We start from the raw sequence: 23043 nt of genomic DNA on the forward strand, positions 1-23043 counted from the left end.
TAGAAAATTCCTCAATGTGCTTATGAACATACAGAACATTATCAAAAATGTATTAAGTAGTATATAAGCAACAGTCAAAATGTTTATTTCTTTAAATTTTTCTCTTAATGATTCTTTAGGACCTAGGTTATAAATCGCGCGAAAAGCCCTCTTCTGCAGCACAAAGATGGTATTAATATCGGCCGCACTGCCCCATAACAATATACCATAGGACATAATCATATCAACTCCCCTCATTACCAATATTAATACATCGCGCCCATAGAGTAGTAATATAAAGTAGGAATGTTCTTACATAATATTATGGTTGTTTGATCATTACAAGTGCGGCGTGGACTCGCACACGAAGGGTCTCGTACTATCGTACAATATCTTGTAAATCTATGTTTTAAAAAAAAACTTTCTGAAGTGAGAACAGTTTTGGAAGCTAATGATAATAATGATGCTGATAGAAGTCTTATTGAAATTGACAATGAAAATAAGTTTCATTAGTATTCATATATTCAAAGAATACTAATTAATTAAATTTCATATTTCATGTGTTTGAAAATTTACATTTTAAGAAATAGATTACAATTTTTATATGAAAAATAATATGCATTTTTTCATGTACCTACAATAACGCATTAAATCAAAATTGCACTAATATTTGAAGTAGAAGTTCATAATAATGAATAAAAAGCACTTCATTTTAAAGTATTTATTGAACATTAAAGTATTTCATGACATTTCAAAACATAGACACGTAATTGTTAAGGCGAGGTTTTCCCAACACTTTAGGTAAAAATCGCTCAAACGTAAGATTCGATAGGTACGCATGGACACGGGCGTCGGGAATGGCTAAGAATGAACCGAGCGATGCGGGTCAACAAGTCAAGGTCAGTTTTCACTTCTGTCGCCACTCCCAGAGTGCCACTGTTTTATTTTATTTGCATGGCGGCCATTTTGGATTTTATAACTTGGTTTTTATTATATTGTTGTTGTAACTGCAATTGTAATACAAACTTGTCAACTTTTCAACGATTTAGCTATTGCGACTTATGAGACAGACCGCTGAGAGACAGAAGAATGGACTAATAGGAAAGTCTGATAGATGTCACCTGGTTCAGCACCACTGCGGCACCTTTTCTGTCGGGAAGCAGTAGTGTGCATGCTTGGATCATTTATACGTCTAGAATCTAGACATGTTAAATTCTTGTTTTTGATAAAAGTTTATTTTCGGTTTGATTCAGTTTATTTTTGTTGTACATCGTGATCCCTGCTAACAATGAAGAATTCAAAGTGGTCCCTGGCTACGAAAAGGTTGGGAAACACTGGTCTAGATAGACTTTGACAGCAGTGAAAAGGTCGAAAAAAAAAATATTTTAGAACTAAACTCTATTTTGAGCAATTCACGCAACCAACCCTAAGTGCCATACAATTCGCGAGTGTAAGACCTAGCTTATCACGAACACTAAACTAATATTCCTGGCCTGTTTTTATCGGTTGTCTAACAGCAAGAGACTCTATCTAGACATATAAATTATATAAGTGTGACAGCATTATTGTGTATTGGTCTGAAGGGCAAGTTAATGGGCTAATGAGACTTTATCGTATTTCTTAAAGTAACGAGAGCAAATTCGTTGCCGCTCAGAATTTTGTATTCAATCCTGAGCGGCAATGCATTGTAATGGTCATGTAAGTGACACCACCTACCATCAGATGAACTTCTTGCTCTCTTTAATACGCTTTTATTAGTTTCATACGTATGTTAGTACGTAACGCGGAATCTTTGAACATGATTTTGACCCCCTTCAAAACGTCGGATTAACTCGAAATTTGGCATACTTATTCAACACAATTCAAAAAAAACTAAAAAATGAAAAATAAATAAAATTTAAAAAAACTAAAAAAATACGCATTAATAGTAAATCCCACTAAAACATAGAAAATGAATGTTTATAAATTTGAATTAAAAATAGTGATAGAAAAAATGATTTTATTGTAAAATAAAGCGTGGGGTGCTTTTCAGGATATTATCAAAATAACCCTTCTACTCATATCTATCCATAAAATATTTATAACTATTGATACCATGCACCCCGCGCTTTTTTACAATAAAATCCTTTTTTTTTCTCGTAAAAAAGATTTGGTAATATGGTTCCCTTAGGTTATGCTTATATTTACAGATGATATACTAATGCGTTCGTATGTTCAATCTATCAATTCCAGAAATATAAAATTCTCATAAGTTACAACGATTTCATATTAGGATCATAATACAGAATTACCCCCATGAAATATATTTTCTGTACGCACATACTTTGCAATTTTCCGCAATAAAAGCTATTAAATACAATAGTTAAAACGCGTTCTTAGACCTCTCTAAAACATCACAACTGGAATGAACCACATGCAAAATATTTACATGTTCTTTTAGGCACATGTTCTACCAAAAAGAAAATTAAAATCTTAAAACAAAATACTTGCAATGTTTACGGCCATTCAGATGTCAGGTTTATCGTATTGACAGTAAGTAAGATAAGATAAATTAATACGACAATTTTATTGCTATACTTTTCCTACTTAAGTATGTCAATTTTTTTATATAATGTAATGCTCGTAGATGAAAGAAGACTAAAAGGATTTAATGTAACATCTTAATAATATAATTATTAAATATAGTTATCACGTTAAAATAATTATTGTTTTAACATAATCTGTATAAATGGAAGCAATACATCAGTTAACCTATAGAACAATCATAAATTATAAGCAAAAAACTAACAGAATAGAACAATTCAAGCAGCGTTTTCTTAAGAACAAATTTAACTAACTTCTTTCAATTTATCTTTTCATTGCTATTAATAACATTTGTTTATGAAAAACTAAAATTTAGTAACGCGTTGTACTTACTTTACGTGAAGTATTTTTACCATATAAATTAAGGAAAGTAACTTATTTGTTATTTCTATTATTAGTATTAGTTAATACTATAGATTCTAGATAGATAGAGATGCTAATGTATCTCTCTATCTATCTAGGATCTATTTATTTTAAACATCGCTTTAAACCATCATTGTTATCTTTCTCGTTATCTTACTACGAGTATATTGTTATATAGTTTTTATTATTTTCTATATTTATTTTTTTCTTCTTCAACGGTCGTTGTTAATTCGCGGCCTTTTGTCTCAGGTAACATTAGACATAACGCAGCTGAAATTAATGATAATATGGCAAAAATTATCGGAACACACCAACTACCATAAGTTTTTAGGGAAACTATATATGGTGCAATAATTGCCCCGATACTTATCATAGTCGAGGAGATACCCAGAGCCGAACTACGCACAGTGGTGGGAAACAATTCAGCACAGTACAAATATATTACAACGAATACAGTAAAACTTAGTAATATCTCAATACAGCCAATCACTATATATTCAACACCTTCGGGAATGACACAGTTTATCAGTAAACAAGCGCTTGAAATTACGTTACATATTAAGATTAGAGATACTCTATTCATAAGTTTTATCAGAGGTATCGCTATGAGACAGCCACAGACACATGCAGTTCCAGACGCCACAACTATGATATGAATGTCTTCTGATATTTGCCTGACATAATATTCAGCTCCATAGAAACAGCAGCTGCAAGTGAACCAAATGAACGACGATATGAAGATGTTGAGTCTCATGTACGAACATCGAATTATATCCATTGCAGATTCTCTCCTATCGCTGACTCTCAAGTGTTCCATACGGTAGATTTGTACTTGTCTTTCAATACCTTCAGTAGGCTGGTTGTTGCTGCAAATAATAACTTCAAGTGAATTTGTAACTTAAGCCATAATGTACAGATAGATCCGTATAAACTGAAACTCAAAAATAAATCTAGACGTGTTTTGACCACACCCTGGTGATCAATATTGTTATGAGGAGCTTTTTAAACTGATACATTGCACTTGCGTATACGTGACAAAATTTAATATTATTCTTACCATCCAACTGGATGTGTTGAATTTCTATATACTGCAGTTTTCTAGGAAATTTCTTCCTCGTACAACAAAACTATTGAAGACTTTTTAGGAGCCTTCAAAATAGCGCGTATTTTGGTATAAAAGATCTTTATAAATATACGAGGATTCTGTAATTCCTCTAGTATTCCAAGAGAATGTGCGCGACGATAATCATTTACGCTAAGCATTCAATAAAAAAGTGAACTGCATATGGTACCGGTAGCCTTTATAAAACCTAAATAATCATCAAGTTAGGCCGGTTCCTTGGATTTGTGGAAATCTGTCTGAGGTAAAATATTTAGTTAAAAATGAGCCCTTAAATTTTAATATAATATACCTGGGAAATACCTATGCTCGAAATTGGCATATACATTTATACTTAACAATATTATTTACCTTTCATCATAACTGACCAAAATAAATGCTAGAACAGGAAAAAAGACGATACGTAGAATATGTTACTTCTATTTTCCGGTTCTAGGCGTTATTGTGTAGAACAATAGTACTTGTTATTATAATACATAATATATGCGCAAAATTACACCTAGTATATAATACAATGTGCTTATTAATATTAAATATAACAAAAAAAAATATATAATATATATATATATAATATTAACTCATTTTCTCTTACTAACATTTTTGCGATTCGTTCCATAAGTGAAATAGCCTCCATTGTTTTATTTACGGCAAGCAGCCATCTTGGTGATTCTGGCAATAGGCAAACATAGAACAATAACAATGCACAAGGCAATGAAATTGCTAATTGAAGATGCAAATAGTCCGTGAGAAAATATCCCAATACTGCTAAAATAAGAATTCCCAATCCAAAAGGGATATGAAATAAAGCTGATGTTGTGATTCGGTATTCACTACCAGCAAACTCCAGGACTATAACGTATCCAACAACGATGATGCCGCCGACTGATGATCCCAAGACTAATCTAGAAATAGCGAAACTCCAGTATCCAGGAAGAAAGGACGATGTAATTCCAGCGAATAATTGTAGCACAACGACAAATATCATTGTCGGTCGCCTACCGAATCTGCAAAACATTAAACAACGTTAACTGTAGTACCTGGTAGTAAGATAATGCTGTTAATTATACGGTTGTAAAGATAAACAGTCATTGTGAGCCTAACGTTTACGGCATTACAAATACATTTCTTAAATTATGTAGAGCTCGTTTAACATCGATGACTAGGATTGTAAACGCCACAACCAATAGTACAATATTTGTGTTGATCATGTGGCTAAGCTACAAATGGGCATTTATTTTACTGGTTTTCTTTTGTTTATTCAAAACATTCATATTGAATTGAATAATTGATCGGTTCAAATTTTTCTTTAAGTCCTTCTTTTTGTAATGTATTTTTTGCGTCGGAATATTTTCATTATGTTATTTTGTAATCGACTCTCTAAGAAACCAATTTTTGTGAATATTGAGGTATGACCGCGCCTTAAGATTAACATCCTGATGATCCTGGTTAGATTATAAGACCCATCGTTGAAAATATTATATTATCTTTTTACCGTGTGCCACTTTATAAAGTACCTAAATCAATACTTGAAATGGAAGAAATTCAAATTCAAATATTTTTATTCAAAATAGGATATAGAATTACTTATTGAAAGTCAAAAACTGCCACCTATTCCAAAAGTTATGCCTCAGTTATTAGCGCTAAACCAGTACCCGATGCCCGAATATCATTTACTTCATCATATATAACCTGGTTTCTTTTCACTTTAAATCACGTCACACGTCATAATCAATGATCCCGTTACAAACAAAAACACGGGCGAAGCTTATACAAGGAGTATAAATGATGATAGGAAGATAATATCTAATTTATGTAATGAATTATTTATAACAAAAATATGTTGGTGGAAAACCTTACCTGTCGGACGCTATCCCGAATATGAGGCTACCAATAAGTGCCCCTAATTGAAACATAATTTGCGTAAATTCTTTCATCCACGAATAACCACATATCAAATTCCATTCAGTCACTATAGTTCTACTAAATATAGTTTTGTTGTATACTGGATGGTCACAACAGGTCGCATTATTTGGACACTTGAAAGAAACAGGCGGTGCCAAAAATATTATTGACATCGAATGAAACCCAACACCGAACATGCTTGCACATATCATACAACATACACTTAGTTGATATTTGCCAAATTTTCCAATCAATCGACCGATCCACGGCATCACGAAGAACTAAGCCTATAATTTATTCCCTATATAGTAAAGTTTATTATCTAGTTGGTTATGACTTTAATAATATGTTTTTAAAAGGAGGTTAATTAACTCAAATTCAATTGAGCATTGACCATTTCATCTCATTTAAAGGTTAAATTTATTTTTACAACATTGCTTAATCAAGCACATCCTCCTCAATAGTATTTGTGACAAACTTGTATTGTGAGTTACCTTCAATTGTTGTTAGTTTCCGTTAATATAAATACTATGACTGAATCGACGATGAAACTGAACATTGTAATCAATGATCTGTGTAAAATCTTCTCACGAATATAAATATGAAGGTTTTGCTGTGAGTAGGTACTTTTCTGTGTTGAAAATTTATGAGACTAGCGAGACGATTACCTGATAGTTTCTACTTGTGACTCTAACTGTGACAAAAGATTAGATAAATATCCTTATTACCTCAGTAATTTCACTAGCTACTAGTACTTAGTACTTAGAACTAATGCTTGACGACAGTGGTGCCCATAAAACAGATACTATAACGGACTTATGATTTGTTGAGTACAAGAACTCAAGTTTCATTAAAATTTACAAGTACTTATCGTCACTTAGATAAGAAGTTGTTTGTAACTGAAGGTTAAGACGCATGATTTTTTACATCTCTCCCAGGAATATTTTTAGTAGGTTTTTGATGATAATCTTGCGGACCTTGGACTGATTGGTAGAAGGGGCGTGCAATGCTTTACTAGCAAGGTAAATAGCTGTAGATAGAAGTTCCTACATTCATAATAAAATATTTAGGTATTGCACTATCGCGATATTGCATATATCGCGTAGAGTTTGACGTTGTGATTTACTCTCGACATGTAAATTTTGTGGTTTTAAAAGTAATTAAGTAAGCTTAAACTAACTGTTGGTTGATCAATGGAAATTTGGTTATAGAATAACGGAACTAAATTAACCTTAACACTAGAGGTATATATTAATTTAGGTTGTTATTAAGGTAGGCAGTGCCTAAATGCATGTAAGGAATGCACGCCCCTGATTTGTAGTGAAGGTTACCAAATTATGTATGACGAAATTATAAACAAAAAATAATATATGAATAACAATATCTTATCTGACTTCATATAAAACTATTGGTTTTACCGTTTCAGTACCGCCAATAGCCCATTGTTAAATAGCAAAACAAGAGAGAACGATAGGTAGTACTTATGAAGTTTTTATACTTATATTTTTACCCCCTTATTCATAATAGTCCTTAAAACATTGCTAATTCTCATTCTGTCTTAGTTCAGTACCGCCAATAGCCCATTGTTAAATAGCAAAACAAGAGAGAACGATAGGTAGTACTTATGAAGTTTTTATACTTATATTTTTACCCCCTTATTCATAATAGTACTTAAAACATTGCTAATTCTCATTCTGTCTTCTTCTATTGACCTAAGTCAGAATGAGAAAGAACACTCCTTAGCGGCTGTTTAAAGTTAGCGGACCATTATGAATAAGGGACCATTAAAATCTGCTTTATTTCATGGCATTACTCTTGATTCCAAATAACAATGGGGCCCCTATATTGAAGGATTGGCTAATAAATAGACTTAGTTCTGCAGCACAGCGGTTAAAAAAATTTGACAATTAAATGACATAGTTACGGCACCAGTAGTTTAGTAATTCTCATATATTATGGTCCTTTAATATATTGTTATGGGTATTAAATCTTCTGCAGTACATATTGTTGCACTGCAGAAGATTCGCGCTATTTATAATCTAGGTCCTCAAGAATCATCAAGATTTTTTAAAGAAATAAACATTTTCACTTTTCGCAACTTAAGAATGTGTAATTTATAAACATTTTTGGTTATCAAGTTCCAATTATTAAGTGTTAATAGAACATAATTATTATTTTACGTAACATTTAAAAAATATTGGCCTTATCTTGCACTTCCGGTATGATGGGGATATTCGCAAAATGAAATATATCTTTGCTGATTAAGTTTTGAATTGCCTATAGCTATTGGGTATAGTACGCCAATTTTCCACACCGCTGTTATAGTCATCATTTTTATTACAAACTAGTTGTACCCAGTACCAAGCAAACGTTGTATTGCCATTTATAGTAATAAGAAAATTAATAATTAAAATTTTTGGGGTATAAAAAATAGATGACGACCGATTCTCAGACTATATATTTATTTATTTATCTAGGTTAATCATTTACGGGTATGCAAAATAGATGTCATCTGGAAACAGCTGTTATATTTCTGAATGTTGGCCAAGAAGTGCTTAGTATCATTTAGAAAAAAGATATATAAAATGTAATTAGATATTTATTTTTAATTTTTCTTTCAATCTAATTTCTGAACGACGGAGGACTCATCAAAGAAAAAACAGAATTTTTGTTTATATTTATTTTTTCCGAGAATTTTCATATTTATTCACCTTTTAAACCTTCCCTGGACTTCCACAAATAATTCAACACCAAAACAAACCAAATTGGTACAGCCGTCCTCGAGTTTTAGCGAGCCTAACGAACAGCAATTCATTTTTATATATATAGATAACACAGTCTACAGGTACAATTCAAGCATGTTGGTGGTAAAATCTGGCATACCAATGCATAGCCGCCGGAACAATCTCCTTTCAAGTAGGTACCTAGTTCAAGGATGTCATTATACATTCAAGTTATAAAATTATCTATACCGTTCGTAAGACATTCTATAGTATAGAATATATCTATTTTATTTTAAGCAATTTGATGGTTATAAATATAACTAACTAAGAGGATAAATATCCTCTTTTTCTATACCACGTTTCACTCATATTTCTTTCGAACACTTTTTTCCTGGTGATGTAACTTATAAATATTTCTATTTTCCAATATAATTATATATTTTTTTAATGTTAAGTTTTAAGTTAAAATTTATTACTACTAAGATATATTTAGAGAGAATTTCTGCTATTGTTACTCAGATATTGCCTATCTGGAAGAGATATTTTAAATCAATAGAAGTTGAGAATAGTATTTTATTGCAACAAACTCAACAGCAAATCCAATTATTTTGGAAATAGCAGCAAAATTACCTAATCTTTAATTAATTCTTACAATTGCCACAGATGTTTGATATGTATATAGACAATTATGTGAGTTTATCATGAAATACAAACTAGCGACTTGTTTTTATAGCTATTTAATGTCAAACTGACAAAAATCTAAGCCCTAACCGAGAAAAATCTCACAACTCTAAAAACTTGCCAAAATTCTATGGAAAGAAGCGTCCTAGGTGTTAAATTGAGAGACAGAATGAAGCTGCAGGACATAAAAGAAAAAATAAAATTTAAAAATGTAATCAAAATTATTAAACAGCAAAAATGGCGATGGACAGGCCATATGATCAGAGACAATTCTGGAAAATGGTCGATAAAAGTGACAGAGTGGTATCCCAGAAACGGAAAAAGAAAAAGAGGCAGGCAATCCAAAAGATGGGAGGACGACATCCGAAACTTGGTCGGAAGCATGTGGACTCGTCTAGCCAGAGATAGAACGAATTGGAAAAATTTAGAGGAGGCCTATGTCGAGGGATACGCAGCATGAAAAGTTTTTAATAATTAAGTTATGCAATATATTTAAATGTAATGTAGTTGCTGCAATAAAGGCTATTTTTATTTTATTTATTTATTTTTAATGTCAAACTGAACATAAACTTTATTTTTTTTTTGATAAGCAAATACTAATAAATGGCGATATGATTTTAAATCTTTACTTGACTTAAATAAGTACTACAACAGATATATAGAAACATACATTCTGATTTACAGGCCCTTTGAAACTTAAAAAGAGTAAAATAAAATTTTAGCTTCTTTGCTTTAGTTTAGGGACGCTTTACTATAAGTAGTTTAAACGCGTGCTGTGTTTACCTATAAGTAATTAGATTATAGGTAGGTACCTACATTTAGTAAGTTGTACACTTGTGTACGATTTTATTAGTTTAATTGTATTAACTATTGAGAATCCAAAAATTAGATAAATAAATAAACAAATAAAAACCTGTCTGTAATGTTTTTTTCAATAAATATATCTCTGTAGGTTTAATACTCTAATATTGAGTCATAAAAACTGTAACAAGATTAACCTTAAGTAGTATATTTGATAATATTAGACACACCTACAAGTCAAGTAAATCAATAATATCAATAAACAGTTTCTACTCCATCCAGTTTTTCCGTAAATTATCAATGATATTATAGTACCTATTAAAAGAGGTAGATATGTCACTAGCGCGCCTAAAATCAATCGCCTAAATGGAGTCAATTAGTTCATGTGGTCGTAGTCGCTCTCTCGATACGAAAACGGTACGTACGCGTTTGTTGTTGACAGATTTCCTTACAATTTTATATACAGCATTAAAATGCCGTCTTGTGTAATGCGAAGATGCACTAATTACGCAAGTAAAAAAGCAAAATTCATGGAATTACGTACCACAGGTAAGGAATCATGAAATAAAGTATTTTATTTGATTTCAATATTTCTCTAAAATAAATATGGCGGTACGACATCGCGTGCTGGACGGAATAGTGCAAGAGCCCGTGAACCCCAGACCTACGTTATTGTATAAAAGCTGAAAGTTTGTCAGCGCATGCTTCCAACACAGGTAAGAACGATGGACCATCATGGAGTTTGGGTTACAGTGGCTTTGGCAGGTAAACGGCACTAAAGCCGTGTAAAATACCGATCTAAATACATGAAATAATAAAGTGCGATTTATACTTTTAAATATCATTGTAAATTATACATTCCAATATACGCACCGAATTACCTACATATACCTACGTAATTACACTAACGATGATAAAAATAATAATAATATCTATATCAACACACTATTAAACAAATAATCTTGTCCCAAGCTAAGCATAGCCTGTAGCTACTATAGATACAAGACAACAATATATTTAATACAATATACTTTAACATTCACCATATTATAAAAAAAATTGCACCTACCGGGACTCGAACCCGGGACCTCAGTAAGCAGGATCACTGACGACTGGGCAGTTTGGGTCGTCAAATTTGTATTCAATTTGGTATTTTCAAGATTTATTACCTATTCTGTGATTTTCACTTAGATTGTGAATCATCCAGGGGCGAGATAATCATCTCGAGATGCGACGCTTTATGATGGTAAGTAAATGACGGATGCGATCAGATATCATCAAACAAGTCTGAAGGGCTTATTATCAAGTATATTATCAATTTATACCTGCATAAATTATATACTTTTATGATACTTTTGAAGACGCACCCCCTTATTCATAATGGTCCGCTAACTTTAAACAACCGCTTAGGAGTGTTTTTCCTCATTCTGACTTAGGTCAATAGAAGATGACAGAGTGAGAATTAGCAATGCTTTAAGTTAGCAGACTATTATGAATAAGGGGGCCAATGTTTTCCAGTCTGTCTTCTAGAATTTAATTATTGTTTATACATGACCAGTGCCGGATTAACCACGTAGCATCAGTCGCAATTGCTACGGGCCCCGCACGAAATGGGGCCCCGAAATCCACATAAACATACTCATCTCGGCCTGGGCGTAATTTTTTGAGTGGATCTTATGAATATGTGGTACATTGAATTTATTTGATGTCACAAAAACTTGAAACGTTACAACCTTTCCTACTATGACAATACACGTCAGACACTCCGTACCGACTTTTATTTCTATTACAGATAAAGGGCTCTTTGAAAAAATTTGCTACGGGCCCCGCGAATGCTTAATCCGGCACTGTACATGACTAGCAATGCCCATCGGTTTCACACGCGTAGATACCGATCTCGTGGTAGTGGAAAGTCTACTAAGTCGGAGATTTAGATTTAGATTTAGATGTAGTTTTATTTCACTTAGTTTTTAATTACATCCATTCAGACTATTAGATACTTACTTACATTCATAATCTAATCAGATCTATATCACAGCTAACGTACCCCTTTCCCCCACAGCGTCAGACCGCATTATTTTAGTATTGCATAATAATGCATAATAATGTAATAAATTTACAAATGTCAATCTATAAAAAATATTTTATAGATTGACATTTTTAAATTCGTTATATCATTTGAATGGAATATCCAATTTTTATAATTTAAAAAGTATTTTCCAGGTATTGAAATGGTCTTTAGTAATGTATCATTTAAGGATGAATACAGAGGTATGAATAATATGGTTTGATTATTGTCGACAGTTTTATCAACTTTTAAATGTAAAAAAGAAGTTATAGTGGCATAACTACAATAGTCGGCAACATAGTAACCAACTATAGCGGACTTTTTTGTAGATATTGAGACGTTCTATAATATTGTAGAACATTTTTTTGTTCTATCATCAATAGTTTCCGCAGCGCACGCGATGACAGATTTTTAAGACGAATTCTTTCACACCTTGGGTTATATTATTGCATTTTTTACTATCCTCTATTTTTATAAATGTAATATAGCCTATGTCACTCGGTGAAGATGCAGCTTTGTAATGTTGAAAGGATTTTTGAAATCGACCCATTAGTTTTTTGTGAAAACATTACAAACACAAAGAAAAACACACAATGTTTCCTCTTTATAATATTAGCTTAGATTAAAGTGAAAATATTACTATATTCAATAAAATTACATTAGGATGTTTAAAAAATATTTAATGACATTAATACCATTTACATCATAATAAAATATCACATTTTCTGTATACTCGTGTTTGACACTAACTGAGAGGAGAGTTTCCTACTTATATTTATATTTTCTCAATAACGACTAAACGCAGGATAAATGTTAATATTAAGATTGACTTTAAGATTCGTATTCAATATCCATAATATACCTAATTAAAATTGTCCTAAACGTTTTCTATATTGCATTCAATGTTAGCTATGTTTTATTTTTTTTACCAAATTTCTCGCCTTCCTCTATAGTCGTCATCAATTCGCAACCTTTAGTTTCAGGTAATAAAAATGCTACGAAACCAGCAATCAAGGGTACCACTGCAAAAAAAACTGGAGGCAACCAGACTGCTGTCGCGTCCAGTGCTATTACAAATGGTGCAACCATTGATCCAATCCTGGCCATCATTGAAGAAAAACCAAGAGCAGCATTCCGCACCACAGTGGGAAACAGTTCTGTACAATATAAATAAACTACAACAAAAACAATAAAACTGGATACTACACCGATACTAGCACACACAACTGAAATTGCCCCTTGAGGTAGGAGTGCTAGTATAAAAAGACAGACAGCGCATACAAAGTTAAAAACAATCAAAATTGTCCTTCTTCCTATCACTTTCATCAATGGTATTGAACACAGGGTACCCAATAGTGTGACACTAGCACTGGCTAAGACGTTTATAAATATGTTTCCACTTAATTGTCCAATGTACTGCGAGACTCCGTAGAAGCAGTAACTGCACGACAGCCAGTTGAAAGACATAGCTAGAATATTTTTCCGCAAATTTGGGGTTTTGAAGAGATCTAATATATTTCCTTTTTTGAGAGTGTTCCTCTCTAACAACTCCTGGTATTTATTAATGTCCTCTTTTAATGTATCTGTTGGGCGATTATTTCTGAAAAGACAAGGTGAATATGATTAATGTTTTTAATTGAATGGGTTACTGATATAGTGGAACGTACAAATCAGCTTTGAATGATTGGTGACATACCAATGATATTCGAGCACGTGATTGATATTTGGCAATCATTGGTATTATATTGTATAGAAAAAACTAACACTAAAGTAAATATATTTATTATGGTACGATTACAGATTATCGCGCAGATGCTGGATTACACACTAATAACGCGTGGAAGTAGGACCCGTCAGTTACTTCACGCAGTATTGTGTATAAATTAGTTCAAAAATTAAGTAACGCCAGAGAATCAAGAACCGAGTGCTCTCTTTATATATATCGTTAGTGACACTACGTAACACTTGAAAACTAGAGGACAGTTACTGCAGATTGATATGTTAATACGTGCTTGTAAGTTAGAAAAGTTTGCTTAAAACGTCCTCGCAGCAAAGTCATCCTTCATCTCGACAAGGCTTTTTCGCATCCATCATCACAGTCTGGACGTAGCAGCTTGTAAATTTTTATTTCCGAAAATTTATAATTGCTTTAATTTATAATTGCTAATAGATAACAATTGCTTTATTCAATAGTTCCAACGAATGCTACAGTGTAAATAGTGAATGAATATATTATTAGGTATACTACTACTAAATACTAAATATTTATGCCTGCAATCAATTCATTACTTACATTTTTGCGACGCGTTCTACAATTTTACAGGCTTCATCCGTTCGTTTCATTGCTATCAACCATCTGGGCGTCTCTGGTATAAAAAATATATAGGATAATAATAGTAAAACAGGAATCGATATTGCCAGTTGAAAATCTTTATAATTCCTGAAGTAATATCCAAATAGGGGCAGTAGCATGTGGCCCAAATTAAATGGCGTCTGGTACAGAGCGGAAAGTGTGTCCCGATACTTGGTTCCAACGAACTCCATCACGATAACAAATCCGATGACCATAGTTCCTCCGACTGAGGCTCCAATGAAAAATCTGACCAATGTGAATAGCCAGTAGCTTGGCATATATGATGCAATGATACCCATAGATACTTGTAATATTACTGCTGCAAGCAAAGGATTCCTCCTTCCAAATCTGCAAAAAAAATGTCAGTTTGAAATGAAATGAAATGAAATTTTATTTGCAAGAAACATTGTAGGTACATAAGATGTTAACATCATATTATTAATAATCCAATATGTTTCGTCAATTGACATGCAAAATATGTTATTTAATTGTCTAAATACCAACACACTACTGTAGTCGGAATATATATATATATTGTTGCGTAGCAACCCTTCGAAGTATATGACGAGAGTTGTCAAACTTCAACACATTGTTAATTTCAACAGCTCCGTCAGCAATACTCGTAGCTCAGCGGAAAAGTATTTACTTTAGACGCTGTAGACCCGGGTTCGATACACCTACCAGTGTATGGATTTTTTTGGGTTTTGTAACGTTAAAGGAAATTTCTAGTAAGTTCAGGGTCAAATCGAACAGAAAAAAAGGGATGGAAAATGTGTAAGCAGGATAAAAATGGTTAAAAGAATTTTCTGGTACAATCCCCCGTACTCCCGTGTCAATATATAAATGTATACTGAAACATGTCGGATTTTACAATGCTATCATTTATTTTTATACTTACATATTTATAAAATTAAACTTTAAAGATATTTTATCATAAGACGTAAGTAATTTAATAATCAATTTAGTACCTATGTATAATGTTAAAAAAGTCAATGTCATAAAGGTAAATTTTTTACTAAAAGATGCAGTTCTACAGAAGGGAATTATGAGTCTATTTGGATGCCTTTAAAACCTTCTAACTTTTTTTTGTATAGAAATCAGATATATGTTTTTGAACAAATATGCATATCTCATAAATGTACAGGCATGGCAGCGATAGAATTTTCAATTTTTAAAAAGAGGTCGACAAGAATCTAGGAGGACGAGTCCACAGACCGCCCTGATACACTTTTTGTACACACATTTGTACAAAACGTTCATCTTTTCAAATAAGAATATTTTAATTGCGTGCGTAACGGATGAAATATTGCTCTGACTAAATGCTAACGTTTAGTTACAATTGTATGCTTCCGGCAAAAGGTGTTTAAATTATGGCAATCGCTATTCATATAACATATTCGTCATCGTGTTTGTTATATACCTAGTAATTCTAATATAGTATATTTTATTTGCAGGCACTTATTAATTTAAATAATAGGTTATGATGAGTCTTACTTACTGTAACTATTGATTTAGTATTGATAAATAAAGGTATCAGTTAAATTTAAAAATGATTAACAAATTCATCTTTCAAATGTGCTGTCCGTCCATTTATCACAACGACGAGTTTAAGTAAAGAATCTAGCCGACGTCATAACAAGAGTATACCTACAATAAGTGAGAATCCATCCATCCATCAAAGAACAGTTACATAACATCAAAACCACAACGGAACACCTACTCACTGAAAATAAGCAGCTAAAATCGGAAGCAGTAACATTAAAAAATACTTTAAAGCTTCACGTAGAAATAATTTCTGAACTACAAACTGAAATCACAGAAATAAAGGAGTGCTTCCAAACAAAATTACAGTTGCAATCTCCAGTAGTAAGTGGAGGAAAATATAATAATAAAAAGGGCAACCGTTACAAGTATGTCTTACATCAGAAGAAACGGCTAAAATAATACTACGTAACAAAAACTCTATTAACATAGGAGTCCAAATCTATTCATATCCGCAACAGAGAAAATGCATAACGTAAAAATAAACTCAGAGTACGACATGAGAATGGTGAAGAGCACATTATTAGTAAATATATCAAAGGAATTCCAAAATTAAGTAAACAAGCAACAAAAAACTAAATAAAGACCAAGAATAAACAGATCTAGATACATACGAAATAACTAATAATCACAATCAAAACATTAAAATTTCTATATCTAAACGCTCGAAGTTTAGAAAAGCCTGGTGAACACGATGAACTTAGGATGTATCATTGAAAGTTTTAAAGCAACATTGAATGTTATCATTGGGTATAAGTTATAACTGAGACATGGATTAAAAATGAACTAGACGCTGAAATACTCAACTTACCAAATTACGATCACTACTCTAACCATAGAAACTTTGTTTCGATATATTTACCTAACTTCTACTCTTTAAATCTATAGGGAAACAAAATTCATGAATTTAAATCAAATATATACATTCACAGATAGAATAAACATGCAAAAATAACAAGACAAGCCCTCAATATTTGCTTAATAAAACCTAGAATAAAATATTGAAGAATAAGAAATATAGTATATGAAGGAGCAAAATTGTACCTACTACAACCTACCAAGAGATTTTAAGGAATTATTGCAATCACTATATTATGTTTTTTTAAAAGGAGGATAAAACGTGGTGTTGAAGGATTTCTCATAACTTCACTCATAGCTTCCGGCTATGACTATGAACGAGACCATAATAAACAAACGCTCTCACAGGCCACAGCTGTCATTATAACAAATAATAAAATAGTGTAATATGTGTACGCATAACTTTATGTAAACAAATAAACTCATTTATTTTATACGTAACGTACCCATTTTGTTATTATTTGTAACTACCATTTATTGTAACTTTTTCAATGAGAAATTATTGTAACTTTAAATATACACTACGATTTGCCGCTCAATATGTGAATTGTGTATCATGTTAGTTTAAGTATCTCAGTAAGTTTTTTTTTTTTATTATTTATTTATCATATTACATATACCGATATAAAACTAGGTCAAATTAGCATCTAAAAAAAACCACAAAGGTTAACAACTTATGCTATAAATTGAAGTGAATTTGTATTCTTTTTGAGATAATAAATATTCTGAAATCTGATTAATCAAAGCAAAGGTAAGTGATGATATGAGAATTAAAACAGTTGTATAGTCATAGTTATCATAATATTATAATATAAAGTGTAGCTATACCTATGATCAATGATAAAGAGGTAGATATATATCACTAGCGCGCCGAAAATGAATCGCCTAAATGGTAGCAATTGGCCCTTTTGGTCGTAGTCGCTCTCTCGATACGAAAACGGTACGCACGAGTTTGTTGTTGACAGAATTGCTTACAATTTGATATAGGTACAACATTAAAATGCCGTCTTGTGTTGTGGCCTATGGGACGATACACTAATTACGAAAGCAATACAATAACAAAATTCATAGAATGACATACCACAGTTAAGAAATTATGAAGTATAACATTTTTATTTGATTTCATTATTTCATCACCATCCTCAATATGTTGGGTCAGGTTGTGAATTTGTGATGAGCAGGATTTCCTTGGGTGAAAGCCTGATTGTTCGGGGATAAACCTTTCATCGATGTGTGGTGTAAGTCGGCCAAGAAGGATTCTTTCAAACAGCTTGTACAGGCGGCAAAGAAGGGAAATTTGTTGGAAATTTTTGGGATCGTCAGTAGGTTTAACAGGCTTTAGTAACGCAATCACCCGGGCTTCGTGCCAGATTTTTGGTTTTTTAGTTAGGCACTTTTTGATAAGCGTCAGAATCCAGTCCGGTATTGCAGGGCCAAAATGCTTTATCTATTCGACTGTGAGATCGTCAAAGTCCAAACGTTTTTCCACTCTTCATCTTCATGAGCACTTGAGCTTTTAGTTCGTTGAGGTTAATGTTAGTGCTCAGAGTATCCGTTTCTGTCGTTAGATCTCATAGGATTTTAGTAGCTCCTGGAAGGGGTTTAGTCTTTCCGTTTAGTAGTAATTGATGGGCGACCTGGTTTGCAATCACGTTGGTGTACTCTGACAGGTGAATTTTGGTTGCCAGTTAGTTTCGTTGAGAGGCCTTTTGCTATTGCGGGTCATGTCGACTGACTCAACCAGGTCTTACCATTTCTTCCTTCGGTATTCCCCGATGCATTGCATCAGGTGTTCTCCGAGAGAGATTGTGGATTGGAAGATGGGGACTCATTCAAATGCGAATTGATATTCCTGTAGGGGACTGCAGCGTCCCCAGACAGCCTGGGCACATGTCTCCAGACAGCCTGGGCACATGACAGACAGGCTATGCGCCAATGCAAAAATATGCATGTACCTGTGTAGTCTGTGTTGCGCGACCCAAGCCGATGGGTTTTATATCCGTTAAAGTCACCCAAGCCACGATTTCAGGGGAGAGGATCTGTGCAACCAAGTCGTTGGTTTTGATTGAACTCAGCAAAAGACGATCCATCTCTTCGTAACAACTATGGGACCTGCAGGCACTCAAGTGGACGCTCCTCATAATCGAAACGCAGCCAGAGAGTAGACAGGTCTCTACTCTACCATGAAAATTGCCGAAACGGTTACAGCAGATATCCCGCCTAACGAACTCAGATACTCCGGCATGAGGCAAAAATTATGCTTAACTTTCTGCCCAGTGTAAGTTAAATACACTGTGTCGCTCGATCTCGCACACCATTCACAAATTACTTGTTGAAAAACATTATTAGTTTTTCGTCAGGAAAAAATAAAAATATAAACTGGGTTAATAAATTAGTTATAACCTAAAACAATGCCTTCTTCTCAAGCATGCTTTTAAATTTGAATATTTTACAAATGAATTATTATTTAACTTTTAAAATTGAATGTACTGTAGTTTTAAATAAAAACTTCTGCATATGTTCAATTTAGTTTTGATTTCTGTACATTATTTGAGAAAAGTATTATACAATCCTTCCCACTAGGCATTGATGGAATTGCGTATGATATACACACGTCCATCAATGCCTCTCTTGCTAGCTGCTGCGGTAATGTACTATAAATACTACTGTTGCCGTAACAAATTAATATTATCTTTGTATGTCAAATTAATAACGTACTTACCTATCAGAAGCCATTCCAAACACAACGCTTCCAATTAAAGTCCCCAATTGAAAAAGTGTTTGTGTAAAACTATACAGCCATCTATCGTCACAAATTAAATTCCATTCCATTATAATAGTGTTGTCAAAAATTGATGTGTCGTATTGAGGATTTTCACATGGGCACGTGGTTGCATTTGTATCTGGGCAAATATAGTCTGTGTTTGGCGCCAGAAATATAATAGCCATCTGGTGAAACGCAACAGGCATTTTTGACATTAATATAAGACCGCATATCCATAACTGATATTTGCCAAAAGATCCAATAGCCTCTTGTATTAAGTCCTGTTGAGGGCCTTTGGGTTTACCTGAAATAAATGGGAATGCTTATAATATCCAATATTCACTAGGGTGTTTTTTTGATCAAATAATTGAATTTGTTAAAGGTTTGGTTCACTTAACTGGCATCTATATTACGGACTTTAAAGAACAGTCACAATTTTTTATTATCATTAGGCAGGTAGAGGTCTCTGAAGCTAGTACAACTTTCATTAGAACTAGGTGTCCCTTTACGGGAATGCATTGCTCCATTTATTCACCGTTTATTCTGCTTTGGCCACATCCAACATTCACTGTCATAATTAAGTGTAGGACCGAACACGCTTCTATGGACAGCCATTCGTGTCTTGTTTTATTTTAGCAGCAGATAAACACTTCCAAGGCCCTGTTCACTTGGTTACCCAATTTCATACTCCTAAAATGTCACCTTCACATTTTCTTTCTCTCTCATAATATCACATTAAATCTTACATTCATCCCTCTCAAACATCATTACTTTCGTTTTGCTCACGTTCCTTCTTCTTCTTCATTCTTCTTTTCCATTCATCAGGAATATCAGGAAAGAGGTTATGATGAAGTAAGTTGATAATAGATAAGCATACAAAGATACTTTACGATGACACTATTCTCGAAGTGGTCGTGATTGCTTGTTGTTATCCGGGTGCATTCATACACGTGACCGCCAATGGGCGACCAATCTGGTTCAGTCCCTTTTGCCACGACACTCTATGGACTGATGCAGATAACCGCTTCTCTAAAATGAGTTCTTGAATAACCTACCGTTACGTTTGTAACGTCCTCTACTACTTTAAGAAAATATGCCCACAACCAAATATCGAAACTGTCTATGTTCGTTGTCTCCACTATTCGAAACGTTTCTTGTATTCTTTATACCAATTAAGTTATAATATAATATTGCCTGCTGTTCAGTAACTGTTAAATACTATAGAAACCAGACAATAATGTATGTAATACATACTTCAATATAAATACATATAGGTATAAACCATGTATAAAAATGACTCGGAAACAAACACTTTACTAACCACCGGGCTAAGAGGTTGAAGACCTTATCCTTTTCCCGTCGTGTCAGAGCTGTCGTCTAGTTCTAGTGTAATTTTCTATGTTTTTACTCATCATTCAATGAGAATGACGTTTTTATAAATCTCATTAATTGTACATCCCGTAAATATCTTACTCCTTATCTTTCAAGTACAATTGTTGAGGTCGTGCATATCAAAACATAAAATTTCGTTATACATACTAACTTATCAAACTTGCTGGGTTCTTCCCAGAGCAAAACAATGTATTATTAGGATGTGGGTTATTTGTCGCCTTTAATGAGTTTCATTTCTTTATAGATCGCAATGCAATATTTTACGATTTGTGATTTGGATAAAAAAATACAATTATTGTAACTTAACGTAATTACTGCTCTTATTAGATACATATTATTTAATATTAATAATATTACTTAATATATATTATAATAATATTACTTAATATTTAGTTCAAACTTGGGTCCTAGTAGGTAATAAAACTATATGTAACTTAGACCCAAGAAAACTCCTAGCATGTACATAAATATATTTTATTACTATTCTATTCTTATCCAGTCGGAGGCTATTTTGCACAGGATGCCGGCTATATTTTGGGTACCACAACGGCGATTATTTCTGCCGTGAAGCTACTGCTACTGCTTACACATTACTATGTGTAAGCATTATTGTGTTTCGGCCTGAAGGGCGCCGTAGCTAGTAAATATACAGGGCAAATGAGACTTAACATAATATGTCTCAAGGTGACGAGCGCAATTGTTGCGCCGCTCAGAATTTTTGGCTTTTTCAAGAATCCTAAGCGGCACTGCATCATAATGGGCAGGGCGTATGAAATACCATCAGCTTAACGTCCTGCTCATCTGGTCCCTTATTTTCATAAAAAAAATACACGATTGAGGGTGTATATATCTGTGAATTATATAAGTACCAAATATTTTAAGATAACAAGCATGTATTTAAATATTTTTTTTTGATTTAGTTCAAAAAGTTTGAACATGAATAACTCTCATATTATAGCTCAAATAAAGATCTAATAATTCACAAATTACCCTCAGTCGTGTCAATAAATGTGCCATTATGTTATTAAATTTAATTTACCTATATCTAGGTACCTCTTTTACCTACATAAATCATTTAAATCTGCTTATATCTTCTGTTTTGGTATTCTTGTGAATCTTTATAAAAAGGAGTCCTTTAAATTAAATTCATTGCAGGTATCTTAACATAAAAAGCCTTTTTATCACTTAACCACATAAAATAGATTTACTATGGGTACGTATTAAAACATGTAATGCATAATAAAATAAATTCCAATTGATTTGCACGACGGACGATAGAACTCTTAAACCTGTTTTGGTTTATTAAATCGTAATTTTTGCTTTCGGCTTAAATAAAGACAATTAAATGTCAATGAAATGAAAAAGACAATGGTCTCTACACTTTCTTACTACTCAAATGTTATTAATGTCACAAATTTTACCAATTCAATATTCAATGTTTAATTGTAATCGCCAAGGTACGAGGCTGAGGTCAACTGGATATTGCAACTTTCACCAATTCACATTCTTACCAGGGTCTTCCTTGTCGTGTTTAGTATCCATTGTGTCCGCCAAATTGCCACAGATATCACTCGCGATCACATACAATACCGTCCCATTTAGTATTGTCGAGATACGTACCTCTGCGGCAAACGTCAACACACTAACTGTGGTAAGTTGGTGGCAGCTGGTAATGTCGATTACAGATACAATTTCCTTTTGTGCGCGCGCGCATCGTCATCACAAATCTCTCTCGCTAGTCGCGATAAAAAAATCAATAAATGTAAACGAGCTCGCAACACACAACAATAATAAGTTATATAATACTTGTACTTGTATTTTCTTCGAGTCGATAAAAAATAAACTCGATAGAAAAAATACCTTCCTTACGTTTTGCTAATAGACAACGCTATATTTAGTGTGAAAAATTTTGTT

The 23043-nt window shown here is 33.0% G+C and overlaps 2 protein-coding genes across 2 annotated transcripts; both read right to left on the reverse strand.

The window, feature by feature from the left end:
- Nucleotides 1-2125: 2125 nt before the first annotated feature.
- On the reverse strand, nucleotides 2126-6144 carry LOC126971979 (organic cation transporter protein-like). The gene is made up of 3 exons (XM_050818506.1): nucleotides 5903-6144; nucleotides 4642-5049; nucleotides 2126-3791 (listed from the first exon to the last, which is right to left on the reverse strand). The coding sequence occupies exons 1-3, from the start codon at nucleotides 6142-6144 to the stop codon at nucleotides 3110-3112; spliced, it is 1332 nt and encodes a 443-aa protein (XP_050674463.1). The 3' UTR covers nucleotides 2126-3109.
- A 6739-nt stretch (nucleotides 6145-12883) lies between these two features.
- On the reverse strand, nucleotides 12884-22807 carry LOC126972222 (organic cation transporter-like protein). Its single transcript, XM_050818864.1, has 4 exons — nucleotides 22641-22807; nucleotides 19696-20041; nucleotides 14514-14921; nucleotides 12884-13820 (listed from the first exon to the last, which is right to left on the reverse strand). Exons 1-4 carry the CDS (start codon nucleotides 22669-22671, stop codon nucleotides 13130-13132), a joined length of 1476 nt encoding a protein of 491 aa, XP_050674821.1. The 5' UTR covers nucleotides 22672-22807; the 3' UTR covers nucleotides 12884-13129.
- Nucleotides 22808-23043: the final 236 nt, after the last annotated feature.

The sequence above is a fragment of the Leptidea sinapis genome, chromosome 25, assembly GCF_905404315.1.
Source record: "Leptidea sinapis chromosome 25, ilLepSina1.1, whole genome shotgun sequence".
Taxonomy (NCBI): Eukaryota; Metazoa; Arthropoda; class Insecta; order Lepidoptera; family Pieridae; genus Leptidea; species Leptidea sinapis.